Source organism: Penicillium pulvis, assembly GCF_028828015.1.
Source record: "Penicillium pulvis strain IBT 33274 chromosome Unknown contig_1_segment0_segment0, whole genome shotgun sequence".
Classification (NCBI taxonomy): Eukaryota; Fungi; Ascomycota; class Eurotiomycetes; order Eurotiales; family Aspergillaceae; genus Penicillium; species Penicillium pulvis.
The window spans coordinates 2,927,240-2,941,582 of record NW_026643074.1 but is presented as its reverse complement, the minus strand read 5'-3'; the positions used below and the strand labels follow the sequence as shown (position 1 = coordinate 2,941,582).

General features: G+C 49.5%; 6 protein-coding genes across 6 annotated transcripts; 2 read left to right on the top strand and 4 right to left on the bottom strand.

Moving 5' to 3' along the window:
- Positions 1-151: 151 nt before the first annotated feature.
- On the top strand, positions 152-2,509 carry N7503_004051 (uncharacterized protein; the record flags this gene model as incomplete). Its single annotated transcript, XM_057063598.1, has 4 exons — positions 152-220; positions 270-358; positions 408-769; positions 819-2,509. 4 exons carry the CDS (start codon positions 152-154, stop codon positions 2,507-2,509), a joined length of 2,211 nt encoding a protein of 736 aa, XP_056924513.1.
- Positions 2,510-2,822: 313 nt separating this feature from the next.
- N7503_004050 (sugar porter family MFS transporter) lies at positions 2,823-4,528 on the bottom strand (the record flags this gene model as incomplete). Its single annotated transcript, XM_057063597.1, has 4 exons — positions 2,823-3,308; positions 3,357-4,034; positions 4,088-4,328; positions 4,377-4,528. 4 exons carry the CDS (start codon positions 4,526-4,528, stop codon positions 2,823-2,825), a joined length of 1,557 nt encoding a protein of 518 aa, XP_056924512.1.
- Positions 4,529-4,922: 394 nt separating this feature from the next.
- N7503_004049 (uncharacterized protein) lies at positions 4,923-6,233 on the top strand (the record flags this gene model as incomplete). Its single annotated transcript, XM_057063596.1, has 2 exons — positions 4,923-5,369; positions 5,421-6,233. The coding sequence occupies 2 exons, from the start codon at positions 4,923-4,925 to the stop codon at positions 6,231-6,233; spliced, it is 1,260 nt and encodes a 419-aa protein (XP_056924511.1).
- Positions 6,234-6,306: 73 nt separating this feature from the next.
- N7503_004048 (tyrosine-protein phosphatase) lies at positions 6,307-7,206 on the bottom strand (the record flags this gene model as incomplete). The annotated part of the gene is made up of 1 exon (XM_057063595.1): positions 6,307-7,206. One exon carries the CDS (start codon positions 7,204-7,206, stop codon positions 6,307-6,309), a length of 900 nt encoding a protein of 299 aa, XP_056924510.1.
- A 1,373-nt stretch (positions 7,207-8,579) lies between these two features.
- On the bottom strand, positions 8,580-9,568 carry N7503_004047 (putative mannosylphosphate transferase (Mnn4); the record flags this gene model as incomplete). The annotated part of the gene is made up of 2 exons (XM_057063594.1): positions 8,580-8,676; positions 8,739-9,568. The coding sequence occupies 2 exons, from the start codon at positions 9,566-9,568 to the stop codon at positions 8,580-8,582; spliced, it is 927 nt and encodes a 308-aa protein (XP_056924509.1).
- Positions 9,569-11,416: 1,848 nt separating this feature from the next.
- On the bottom strand, positions 11,417-13,851 carry hsp88 (Hsp70 chaperone Hsp88; the record flags this gene model as incomplete). The annotated part of the gene is made up of 4 exons (XM_057063593.1): positions 11,417-12,022; positions 12,095-13,526; positions 13,634-13,665; positions 13,777-13,851. 4 exons carry the CDS (start codon positions 13,849-13,851, stop codon positions 11,417-11,419), a joined length of 2,145 nt encoding a protein of 714 aa, XP_056924508.1.
- Between the last annotated feature and the right edge of the window lie 492 nt (positions 13,852-14,343).

The window sequence follows — 14,343 nt, the reverse complement described above, 5'->3', positions numbered from 1 at the left end:
GCCCGGGGAAACCCGACTTATAGACCCTCTGATTTGTGGGGAATGCGGGGAGCGGGATGTGACTTGCCGCGGACAACCATGTTCCGTCTTCCGTCTCCCGTATTCGCCTCAGCCGTGGAGATTTTTTGACTTGTCGCCATTTGGGATAGTCATGGACAGAAACTCTCCGTCTAAGCCGCGAAGAGCCGCTAAGGCCTGTGTGTTTTGCCGACGTAGGAAGGTAAGTCAATTGCGACGGGGGTAATGATCCGTGGGCTAATATAGTACAGTTCCGCTGTGATAACGAGAGACCGACATGTTCTAGCTGCAAGACGTATGCACAGAACTGCGCCTACGTACCCCGGCCTGAGAAGCCAAGGTACATCATCATCGTTAATCTACGAATAACTCCCCGCTGACTGTTGAAGGCCGACAAAAGCTCACTTATCACGACTGGAGGCAGAAAATGAACAGCTCCGACGGCAACTCGGACGCGTTGATACTAACTCGGAGGATGGGGGTGACACCACGGCAGGCAGTCCATCGCAGTCGCAACAACAGACACAACAAACTTCGGAGACATCGAACACAGTGCCAAATACAGATTGGTCTCATTCGGCTGTCTCGCGGATCTTCATCTCACCAAATGGCGACTCAAGCTACCATGGGCTTACGAGTACTTTATTTGATGATGCACCGACTGATCGACATGGCCATTCCCGGTCGACAGATCCACAAGTACCGGTAGAACATATTCGCAAACAGTTGATGGGGGAAGCTGCATATCAACGTAAGATGCATGCCTTTCAGAGAGTTTTCATGATCTAATCATCGCATAGGGCAATTAGAAGCATTGAACATGCGGCAAGGGAAACTTGACTTTGATGGAGTAGATCCTGAGCTGGGAATGCATCTCCTAAATCTACATTGGAACCGGCAACACCATTCATTCTTAATCACATATCGTCCAGCTTTTATGCGGGACATGGCCACCGGTGGGCCATGCTTCTCGAAGCTCTTGTTGAACGCAATCTACTTTGGCGCGTCAAAATTCAGCAACCGTCCCGAAGTTCGCCGAGATCCCGATGATGTGAGAACAGCCGGATGGAAATTTCGTCTGCGAGTGAAAGAGTTGCTTGGCGGTGCTTTGGATCGAAGTGAAATCACCACGATCCAGGCCCTGCTGGTGATGACCAGCTCCCTGTTTGCATTGGGGGACGAGCGCAGTGCTGCGTGGCTCTATGCCGGTGCAGCGTTCAGAATGATCATCGATCTGGGCATGCACGTTGATGCTACAATGCTGAGCAACATGCGCCGCCTTTCTGATGAAGACATAGAGATACGCCGTCGAGTATTTTGGGGGGCCTTTATTGTTGATAAGATTCAATCTCTATACCAGGGTCGCCCTGCAAGCCTACAGGACTTCGATACGAAAGTGTCGATAACATTCTTGGACCAATACGAGGAGCTCGAACACTGGCAGCCTTTTGCTTATTCAGATGTGCAGTCATACCCGGGCTCCCCAGCATACAGTGTTTCAACTTTTACCGAGCTTTGCAAACTATCACTGATCCTGAACGGTATCTTGAACAAAGTATACTCGGAGAGAAGTTCAAATCGATCATCCCAGGAACTGATTACTACATTGAATGCCTTGGATGAGCAACTCAAGGGATGGCATGATGCGCTGCCGGAGCATTTACGGTTCGGTAATCCCACAACACAAGTTACACCGCCACCTCATGTCCTCTCTCTTTTGGCACTTTACAATGTGCTTCTTATCCTTCTACACCGACCATTTGTGGCCGAAGGGCATCTCCATACAACCGACCTCTCAGTTGCCGTCAGTTCCTTCACTACCTGCACGACAGCAGCGAATCGAATAATCCACATCCTCCAAGCTTACGACCACGCATTCTCTATCAGACGTGCCCCATATCTGATTTCATACGCGACATATGTCGCTGCAACAATCTACGTTAGAGTTGCAGCCCAAAGGAAAGATGGAAGTAGAGCGCACTCGAATCTTCGGACATGCCTTGATATATTCCAGAAGAACCAAGGGACGAACTGGGCTGTCCGCCGGGCAAAGAATGTGATTGTGCATTTAATGGATCGCATGGGAGTTGATCTGAGTACCCCTCACCAGGAACGCGAGGCCCGGCCATGCCATGATGACAATGGGCAAACGGGGGATTTGGGAAATGGGGCTGTTGTCGACGACGGGGATCTTATACCAGCTGCATCACCGAGTCAAATGACGCCTCCAGAGACAGAGGCATCGGAGTTGGATATGGACATGATTATACAGAGCTTTATTCGGCAACAGGCAAGACCAGGTGAAGGACACATGTTTGACGAGTCTAGCTATAATGCTCTGCCTGGTCCTACAGTCCAGCTTGGAACGCCAGGTGTTTTCACTCCCTCCATCGTCCCAGGGTACAACGACGCATATTTTGATGCCCAGTTCGATGATGATATGTTGTTTGGGTTTAATGGATCTGTGCAAGATAGCATACTGTATAAATAGGCAATGATTGTCACGATGAGCTTTGTACAATAATATCACTTAATTTCAAAGGGGTGTTTCAGAATCTAAGTGGTTGCATGAACCTTCCATTTCCCAGAGCTAGATTGATGACACCATCCAGTTAGTCTCCTAGGCTGACCTCACTACGCGACAGTTCAAAGACATACCAAACTCGCTTCACGACCCAATCATGGATATGAACCTAGAAAAACACCATTCGTATGTAGCCAAAGCTCATAAATTTTTACTTCCAGAATCTGATGATCTTGAGCCAAACGCTAATCATTTCCAATTCAACATAAATTCATGAATGCTAGACGCTTTCAACCTGCTCAATGACAGCCTTCTCGTCAATTCCTTCATCCACATTTGGGTCCAGCCTCATCCTTGGGATAAGCCCCCGCCCTTCGAAGAGAGCATCCACCTCCTCCAATTTCATGCCCTTTGTTTCCGGAATCATGAACCAGACAAATGGCACAGCCAAGGTAGTACAAGCAGCAAACACAAAGTATGTTCCAAGCCCGATATTCGAGATCATGTATGGTGTGCTTCTCGCAATGACGAAATTGAATAGCCAGTGTGTTGCGACACAGATACTCATGCACAAACCACGCACGCGCAAGGGATAAATTTCAGAGCAGATTACCCAAGGGACACCGGCCCAGCTGAAGCAGAAGGATACAGCGAAGACGAAGATGAAAACTGCCGCTGCGTAGGAAGTTCCGCTGAGGGATCCGTCTGAGGTAACAGTCGAGCTTTGGACTTTGACGAATGCTCCAATGAGCCACATTGAAATTGCCTGATCATGTAAGCTTCTGTCAGAAGATCAAGAGAATCGGAGACTTACGATCATGATACTTCCATAGATCAACATCGACTTTCTTCCAAAGCGGTCGACAATGAAGAACATCGCAATGAAGACAGCTACCAACCGGACTATACCATAAATGCCTGTTGATACCAGCGTCGCTTCAGTCCCCTGCAAGCCAATCGACTTGAAGATCCGAGGTGAATAATAGTTGATGGCATTTGATCCACACATCTGGAAGAAGATCATAATCATCACACCAAGGAAGACACGGTTCCGGAGTCCAGGCTCCATAAGCTCTTTCCATGCAGCGCGGGTATTTCCAAGACTATCCGAAAGCTCGATCTCAAGTTGATCCAAGATATCGGATACCTCTTCCTGAACAGCTGGATGGTCATCAGGGAGCCCACGCAACTTCGAAAGCGTTTCGATTGCTCGGGCTCTCCCATGGGTCTTTGCTATCCACCGAGGAGATTCAGACATAAATATTAATCCAATTAGAAGGAGTCCACCCGGGATAAGTTGCAATGCAAATGGTGTCATCCACTGTGCAGATGTTGGTGCCATGTTGCGATCAACGCCGAAGTTTATCCAGAATCCCAAGCAGGTACCGAGTTGCACACCAATCTCGTAGACACCAACGAGTCGACCTCGAATTTGGGGTGGTGCGCACTCGGCTGTGTATAAAGGTACCAACATGCTGGCGAAGCCGACACCCTGGAAACGGGTTAGCAACGCCGAACAAGCATTTTTTCCGGGGACATACTTACCACGCCACCAATGACTCTGCCCACAAACATAATGTCTTTGTTTCCGGCGGATACTGTTTGCATAATAGACCCCACAATGAAAGCAACGGCACCAATGGCTAGGGCTAGTCGACGGCCTAGTTTATCTCCAACAGGTGCTGCTGCTAAAGCACCGAAGAAACAACCAGCTTGTAGGAGTGATACAATATTTGCTGAAAAGGCATTCTGAACTGACTCGGATGCGCCATCTAGTCCGAAATCCCTTGAAGAACTTAGCTCACGAACGTGGCTGATTGTGCTATCAACATACCTTTGGAATGGTGCCAAGTCGATTGCAGTGCCGATGAACGCTAAGTCATATCCAAAAAGGAATGCACCCATAGAGGTGACTATTGAAAGAATATAAACACGTGCATTATGCTGAGGAGCATCCATTGATGCCACCTGGGCTGGCCTTGTCATGTTGTTATGGTGTGTTGGACTTTGCTTAAGAGTTTTCGGAAAACTCCTATTGCTTTTTCTGTTGCATGCTGCGATCAACGTTTTATGTCCAGCATGCCAGGACGCACCCCGCATTGAATCTGGGGACCCCGTATTTCTCAACCGACAAAGAAACGTGGTGGCGAGGTTAGCGAGATGCTTGCCGTGGACTTTTTCATCCATGGAAGCTGAGTTGCCGCGGAACGGCAAAGTTCCACCCGTTTAATGTATAGAGCGCAATGGATAAACGGAGAGCGGAAACTTGGAATTTGAACTGCAAGACTGAAATCCATCATCATATATAGCCTCGGTTGCGGCGCTGGTCTTAAATTGCGTTCTACAACGAAGAACAATTACACTCTACTAGAGAAACATCATGGCAACAGCAGCAACACTTTCCATCGCGGGCACCTACGCGGCGCCGAATTTCTTCCCACTAAAATCATATGTCCCAATTCCAACTAGGCACTCTCTGCCTGCAGTATGGATGCGCTCGGGGACTTCAAAGGGCCTCTTCATTCACCGAAAAGACCTTCCTGAGTCAGTAGACCGATGGGCACCCATTCTCCTATCAGCAATGGGGTCGTCGAATGGGAATGGCAAGCAAATTGACGGTGTGGGTGGCGCTACCTCGACTACTTCCAAAGTGGCAGTGGTTGCGAAGTCCAATCGAGACAATATCGATGTCGAGTATACCTTCGTCCAGGTTGCTCCCGATCAGGCAATCGTGGACATGACTGGCAACTGTGGGAATATCGCGTCTGGTGTAGCCCCATTTGCTTTGGATGAAGGACTTGTCAAGGCAAAGCCAGGTCAGACTGAAGTTAGTAGCCCGATAGAATTCAAATACCATCTCGGCTAATTCGCCTTCTAGATCGACGTCCGTATTTTCAACACCAATACTGGACAAACTCTGGTGGAAACAATCCAGACATCTGGGGGTCTCTTCAGAGAGGATGGAGCCTGTCGCATCCCCGGTGTGGAGGGAACCTCAAGTCCCATCAAGGTAGCATTTCTCAACCCAGGTGGTAGCATGACAGGAAAAATGTTCCCAAGCGGCGCAAAACAGGAGACATTGACAGTCCAATCATGGACCGTGGGTGTATTCCAAGTGAGCGTGAGTCTTGTCGATGCGGCAAACCCATTTGTCCTTGTCGATTCCCGCTCTCTGAAGATCGAAGGGCGCCCCCAGTGGCCAAATGCAACGGACACAGAGTTCATTTCCGTGGCGGAGGATATTCGAAGAGAGGGTGCCGTGCGTTTCGGATTAGCTGCGGATATAGAGAAAGCAAGTGCCGTTCGAGGCACGCCAAAAATCGCGTTCTTATCTGCACCTGCCGATGAAAGTTCCGATCTAGACGTGCTGTCATTCACCATGGGGAAGCCGCATGCCAGTCTGCAGCTTACAGGTGCGGTTTGTATAGGTGCCGCGATGGCTATCCACGGCACAGTTGCATGGCACTTGGCCAATGAAGTACTGATGGATAAAATTCCCAAACATGGAATGGAGATAGAGGGTCGGAAGATTGCAAATGCTGTACCTGTCGGGATTAGACACCCTGCTGGCGTGATACAGGCTGAAACAGTTTTGGGCCTGGATGGAAATGGGAATATTGATGTGAAGCATGTTGCAGTCGTGCGGACTGCGCGTCGACTATTCGAAGGTAATGTTTTCTATAGAGCATAAAACATGCAATTTACAGGTAAAAGAGACGCCTGCTAGAGTCTAGTCATCAATATAACAATTAGAACGTTTCTATCTATTCCGCAGTTGTAGCCGGAACGGTAACAATAGTGATAATCCGATCAAGTTCCTCCTCCTGCAGCCCACAGAGCTCAACAAAGTATTTTCGCGCGCCTCCAAACTTAGTCTCCACGACCTCATTCAAAAACGCTCTCATACACCCAGGATGACTGCCCATGAGAGCTTCCGCCTGTTCACGAGTCGAAACCTCGCCTTTCTCCAAAATTCGCTTAACCAAATATTCTCCCCAGGCTCCCAAACCCTCCTTTGTAAGTGCATAATCAGCTACAATGACTTCATCTGCCACTCCACATAGCTTGAGAAGCAATGCAGCAAATACACCGGTCCGATCTTTCCCCGCTGTGCAATGGAACAGGATCGGAGTGTCTGGATTGTTCAGGATATGAAGCATAATCGAGCGGAAACTATTCGTTTCCGCTGCGCTGCGTGCAATACCTTCGTAGGCTTGGGAAAAGCCTTTGTATATGGCTTCTTCGTTTACGCCTTCCCCGGTGATTCCATATCGTTGTGCTAGTGCACCCGGAGAGGAGTCTCTCTTTGGAAAGACCGGGACCGCGTAGCGAGTCGTACCTGGGATGTCGAGAAGGGAGTCAGGAGAACGGGTGACAAGGAGCTCGATCTCTTGATTTGAGCGAAAATCGAACACAGCTTCAACATGAAGTTTGTTGGTCAGTGTCTCCACTCCAGGTGGGGTGATTTGAGACGGCTGTGCGGCACGGAATAGGAGGCCTGATCGAATGCGCCACTCTGTGATTGAGGACTCGTTCGTGTTCTGGGTCACGGAAGGCACTGTGGGAGGATGGCATGCATGACCTCCAACATCGCGCACGTTGGGGACACCATCCACCAAGATGAAAGGAGACGGTTGTGTCGAATTGACGCTGTTCTGAGCCATTTTGAAGCTTCTTTTAGGTGCGTCGAAGACCTGCGAGTAAATTTGGCGATATGTGGAATGTTTGGGTTTCAAGCTGGTTGAATGAACTGTCAGATTGACGCAGCAACAAGAATTGAGAGGCTTGTTTCATTCGTCCGGACATAAAACCAATCATTAATGGTTGCACCCCACGGGTCCATCGTTGTGGTGGGTCTTCATTTTGGCCGAGGCTAAGTTTGGAGTTCTTATATCCGGGTAAGCACTATTATGCATATGGATAGAGGGCCGGGGTACCTCTCCCTATCTCAGTCTGTGCCAGTTGGAGCATACCCGGGATCTCTGAGAGCGCTGTAAAACTCAGAGGATGCAACTTAGCTTTCAATGCTACATGACACTTCAAATAAGAGGTCAGTCATTGAAATGTGCAACTCAGTGGGGTATCCTGACGTACCCCTCATTTAGCCATAAATACGGTCAGAAAGGTTCACTTTCCACGGAAATACAATAACAGATCAATGCAATTGGAGCTGAAGGCTGCATTTTGAATTTATTCCTAGTGATCTAAGAGGTCCTTCCTCCGGCGATTACACTAGTGCTGACGAAATCTTACAGTTTCTGTTCTTTCAAAGCCTAATGTCATGCTCTTGGGCCGGTATTTGGCCGACGTAAGCCTATGCACACTCCCACGCCTGGAACAGTGAAAGAATGCCATCAAATATATCGATACGAGTTAGGGAAGTCGACAAGGTCACGTGGAACCTCTATGGAGAGGAAATATTGTCAGCCATGAATCTTGATGTGAAGAACCAAGGAGAGGTCTCCATAACCGTAGGGAAGCAGAAAACTAGTCTAAATAAAGCCTTGCCACGTGCCCCAATGGCATTCCCCGGCCTTATAGTATAATTAAACATCTTATAATGCCCGCATATTTGACCCGAGTCCGAAAGAAGTGCGCTGTGTTGATATGGCTAGAGGCAAACAGATTCAGTGAAAGATTATTACATTCATGGACCAACATATGGCAAGAGTATATCCACAACCATGGACGGAAAAAGGATGACTATCAATATTTGGAACAGAGTCTGATCCACTTAATGCTTGCAAACAGATGACGAAGCCTTCGAACAGCTCAAATAGAGCGGATATTAAAATCAAATTTTGTGTCAATCCCGTCAAACGCCCTGCCTATATGCAACAGTATCAAAATAGACCCGAATATGCCAGCCGGGCTAACCAAAATGCCAGATGTACAAGAAGTGAAACCGAAAATGTCCCAACAAGTCAAAGACCATGCTTGACTCCGAGGGGACCAATAATATGCGCAATGCAAGAGATTGGAAAAGAGAGGATGAGAAGACAAGAGGGTAGAGTCAAGGGAGATGAGTGATGGACAATCACTCATACTGCTTCTCATCAGTCGAAAGTTTAAGGCTCAATCTAGCCAAGACCTCATCGGATATCCACTCCTGCAGCTCAGGGAACCAAGTATGACTGCAGAGAACGTTAGTTAAACATCCCACGCAGGAGAATAGCAAAGGAAAGTGTTGACTCACTTATGAAACTTCGTGTTAATCAAAGCCTGCTCCGAATACTCCTCCAACAAAACCATATCATAACCATACGGCACCTTGGCCTGAACACCCTCAAATGAAGTGCGCCGCAACGGATAAATATCCTCAATTCGGTATTTGTGGAAATTCTTACAACCCCAAATCCCCGGCTCCGTAGTAGGCTCCAAAAGACTCAATCCAGTGATATCAATATAAAGCCCGGTATCAATATCGATCCACCGCGCATCGATAATATTATGACCCTGTCCATGATCGCGCTGTCTCGCCCACGGGTTGATATCAAGAAGATACTGCCTCTTTTCTCGAGAGTCCGGAGCCGTGTATTCGACGATTGTGTGATTAAAGTGATCCGCCAGGTATGCGAGTGTCGTATCAGGAACTTGTGTATCCATATCCCAATCCCAGGGAAGAATTTTGCCATTCCACCACCAACCCAGTAGAGTTCCGTGCGCGATCCAGGTTTCCAGCTCATTTTCGTTGAAGAAATTTAGGTATGCGCGGATCATGTGTGTGAGGGTTTCGGCGCGGGCGGCGTCATCTACTGGGCTGGTAAAGAAACGGATATCGTAGTGGCCAAGGATGTCGTCGCGGCCTGGTTCGTGGAAATATTTATATTCAGCTGAGGCGTTTAAGCCATATTTTAGCCAGAGGGGGTCGGTGAGGGTTTTATCGGTCCATTTTGTGCTGGATTTTGGTTCGGGGTTTGGTATAGGTTCTGGATTTCGGATGTGTAGGTCTGGTGTGCTGGGTAGGGCTGTGACCGCTGTGAACCAGAGTGCAGGAATGGCCACGAGCAGCGCTCGCCACTGCATCTCTGGCTTGTATCAAGTGGTATATATTATAAAAAGGACGAATCTGCGCTCGGTGTTGATATTCTCATGCTGGGGCTGAGGTTTGAGATCCGTTCCGTTTTGAGAGCTGTACTGATGATATACTGTGCAGTTATATTTCGACCGAGATATATGCGGTAGACCTGTGATGAGAACGAGGTATTTACAGAGGATGTTGATCCGGAAGGTCGAGAATATGGTAGGAGCAAAAAATAGATAGGGTGTTCAGAAAGAAGAATACGAAGGTGAAAAAAAGGGCGGAAGCAGGGACGCCGCAAGAACCAACGATGACCCATCCGACCAATCCGGCGGGCTATGGAGATTCAGGGAAAAGCACTGGACAACCTGGTAACTGGTGGCCTGGAGCGGGGCGGTTTGGAGCGGATATCCCCACTGTTGGGACCCAGGTTAAGCCCGATCTGCTGACAGGGAGTACCGAGAAGGGAATGAAGAATAGGGGGGGGGACAAGGGGTTAATATACTAGAGTGGGAAACGTAGGGCCAAAATTGCATGATGGGTGCTCGGGATCAGCGTTCTTAAACTTCGTGGAGGGGCCATGTGCCAATCCGAACATCGAATAACGCAACAGGGAGATGAATAGTTTCACGTAGAGGTGGAGGGAGAAATACGACTACGCTGATCCGGGGGTGATCAGAGACATATGAGACATATTAAGCAGCTGTAACCCCCTACATTCCATACAAAAGAACTACTTTATACGGTGTACAGGGGTTAAGTTCATAAAGACATCGCGTGCCGGCTTTCCCAGGTTGGCCCCGCTCCATTGAGCTAATATGGGGGCGTATAAGCTCGGAACAATTCTGCTTCCAAGCGAGCATGGAAAAAAAACGAAAATATGACCAGAATCTCATATTCTCGGAGGTCTCTATTTATCATATTCAAGAAACAAGATTATCCAAGGAACCAGGCACTCCCCTGTGTTCCTGAGGCCCTGAGGCCCTGAGGCCCTGAGGACCCTGTAAAAAAAAAGTAAAAACCCGAGGGACGATCTTGGCAGCGCCAAGCTCACCCTGGGCTCGGACCCACACTTGAACAAGGCTAACGGGGCGAAAACTGCCATAATGGCGTTAGTGGGAATGCGGGACTCCATTAGACACACCATTTAATCAATTGGGGCTTATAGTCTTCCGGGCCTCCCGGCCACACGACACTTTGCCAAACGTGGAGGTTATAATCCCATGTGCGCAACAATTCATGGTCGGAAACAATGTCACTGTGCCTTCTGCCCTGTTTTTCTCGATGAACCATGGATTTGCCAAGGACTTTTGCATGTTCCGGTCCTGACCCGAATCTTGGCAGAATGATGAATCATAAGTTCAAATACGATGGGATAAGAGACCGAATACGATGAGATTGAATATTGAATTCACAAACACGGGAGAAAATAGGGTTATTTAGAGTGATCGCCAGGTGGCACAAACTTTTGGTGCAGATCACAACAGGAACAGGGAACTGGATCGACGATGATCGCTGGTAAGAAGACTACGGAGTACGAACTGCTCTCTGGGCAGCGCAGCATTTCTGTGGGAAGAATTTTCATGCAAAAAATTACATTTATTGTCAAGTCATAGACATGGAATTCATCTATTCATTGAGAAGAAAGCGATCTACATCATAACGGGGTGCCATTAACAAGAAAGAAAACAATGTGACCAACTCATAAAGAAAAGCCAGTTGATCGGGTCTAGGTCCGTGAAAGCATCTCTTGAGCCTTTTCGTCATCATGTGAGCGTCGCTTCCAATTGAAGGCGCACGACGCCCATACCAAAAGTAACAGGGGGAAAGAAAAAAACAGGATTATACTAAATCTACTGCTTGTCCTCGGTCTCGGCCTCACCCTCGGCGGGCGCATCCTTCATCTCAGCGTCACCCTCGGCCTTCTTCTCCTCCTCAGCCTTCTTGGCGTCCTCCTCAGCCTTCTTGGCCTCGAGCTCAGCGCGGCGCTTAGCGGCGGCTTCCTCCTCGGCCTTCAGGACGGCCTGACGCTCAGAGTCGACCTTCTCCTTGTAGCGCTGAATGATGGGACCGGCAATGAAGCGGATGTCATCCATCTTGGCGACGTAGACGGACTTGGTGGTGTCATCACCCTCCTCGTACAGCCAGTCCTCGGTGGCCATCAGCTTGGCCTTGAGCTTCTCCTTCTCCTCCTCGCTAGCGAATTCGGCGTAGACGCCGTCAATTTTGTCACGGAGCTCGTAGATGGAAGCCTCAAGCTCATTCTTCTTCTCGTCGGTCTCAGCGACGAGCTTGTCCTCCATGTACATAGCGTTCTCACGCTCCTGGAGAGCCTCCTTGGCGGTCTGGTCAATGCCACCGACACCGGAGACAATGGGCAGATCGCCCTTGCGGACCTGCTTCTTGACCTTGCGGGTCTTCTTGGGCTGCTCCTCACCGTTGGCATCGGTGTCCATAGCCTAAAAAGTAAAAGTTAGTACAGATGAATCGATTAATAGGTCCCCGGGGGGGGGGAGAAAGAAACAACTTACATCACCCTCTTCGGGGACGGGCTCCTCAACCTCCACGTCCTCGACGTAGTATCCGGACTCGACGTTCAGGATACCGTGAAGGTTCAGGCGAGCCTTCAGCTTGCAGATCATGAAGTCGTCCTTCTCGTCAGCCTTGACACCCTTGACGGAGAAACGGCCGATCCAGGGGTTGACCTTGCCGGGGAGGCCCTCGGGCTGGGAGTAACGAGCCTCGAGGTCGAAAGGCTGCTTGCGGTAGAAAGTAAGGATCTTAGTGGAGGGCATGACGTTGCCGCGGTTGAAGACGGTGAGGTTGGTGTCCTCATCGGGGATCTCGGGGGACTGCTCCCAGGTGAAGTCGATGGGGTAGCTCACAATGTCGTGAACAGCGAAGTCACGAACACGGAAAACGGGGGAGAGGGTAGCGCAGCAGAAAGCACAGCCACGAGCAATAGCCTCATCCTGGTTAAGAGTGAAGGAAAGGGGCTTGTTGAAGAACTTGGAGATAATCTCCTTGATGGCAGGGACACGAGTGCAGCCACCGACCATCTCAACGTGGTCAATGTCATCGACAGTGAGCTTGGCCTCAGCGAGAGCCTGCTCAATGGGAACGGTAAGTCGGTCCAGGAGGGGCTTGACCATCTCCTCGAGCTCCTCACGCTTGACCATAGTCTTGACATCGGTGTCCTCCATCAGAGACTCGATGCTCAAGGGAGCCTGGGGGTTGGCAGACATAACCTTCTTCATCTTCTCAGCGGCGGCAACGGTACGGGACCAGGCCTTGGGGTGAGTGCGAATATCAATCTTGTACTTCTCCTTGAACTCATCGGCGAAGCGCTCAGTGAGAGCAATATCGAAGTTACGACCACCGAAGTGACGGTCGCAAGCGGTGGCCTTGACGTTGAGCTCACCCTTGCGGAACTCGACGATGGAGGCAGTGTAGTCACTGGCACCGATGTCGACGAACACAACACGGCGGGGCTTCTCCTCGGGGCCGGGCAGGTCGAGCTTGGTGATACCGTAACCGAGAGCGGTGGCGGTGGTATCGTTGACCAAGCGGAGGACGTTGAGACCAGCAATGTCACCAGCATCGATCATGGCCCGGCGCTGCACATCGGTGAACCAGGCGGGAACACTGATAGTGACATCGGACACGGGGAGCTTGAGCTCCTTGGAGGTGATATCCTTGATCTTGGTCAAGTACATAGCAACCAGCTGAGTAGCTGTGAACTTCTCCTTCTTTCCGAGGTAGTTAACCTCAACACCAGCCATTCCGTTGACATCACAGATGTTGGCGCTGTTGTATTGCTGCTCGAGCTTGACATCGGGGTCGTCGAAGGGGCGGCCGATCAGGCGCTTCAAAGAGCCAATGGTGTTCTTGAGATTGGAGGTCTCTTGTGTCTTGGCGGCCTCACCGATGTGTCTGCTGCGGGCGCTGAATCCAACGAGGGAACTGTTGGGCACAAAATTTTGAGTCAGTCATTGCTGGGGCCGAAGAAGAAAAAAATAAAAAAATCTGACGGGGGATGATGTCAGGCAAGCGCGATCGCAAGAACTTACGGGGTCTGACGGTTGGAAACTTCATTGGCAATCTATAAGATCCAAAGGAAATCGGGTCAGTATCAATTCATGACTATATCGTCGGGTGGTCGCAATTTCGAGGGACGAGGGGTCCCGCAACGATAGGCGGGGCAAACACTCACGATATCTATACCCTTGTTCCGGGCAACACCAATCTTGGTGCTCTGCGCACCGAGATCAATACCGACAACAGACATTGTAGGCTGATAGGGAGGGGTGGATCGAGGGGAAAAAAAGTGGGTGGGAGGATGAAGAGGAGAGGATCACAGAAAAAGGGAAGTTTTGGAGGGGAGAATTTGCACGCCACTCCACTCTTATTATTGGGCGGGGATGAAGGCGATACCAGAGTGTTCTGGCGGTCTAGAAAACTTTTGAGGGGGGTATAAATGAAATTTGAAAAGGGGTAATAATATGGATTATTGAAAGAATTGAAACATTAGTCTAAACTTCTCCTTTTCACTATTCTAAGACTATATACTGCGCTACCTTTGCCATCCGGACTGTGCGGGCATCGAACCTTCCAGCGGTTACTGGACTCCTTCTTCACCGCTATCAACTGAGCAGCAGAAAAATATTCATGCTTGACCGCCCAGATGACGTTACATAATGCTCCACCCAATCCACCAATCCACACCCTGGGAATCGACAACAAGAGATATGCACGCAGCTACAATGGAACAGCGTCTTCT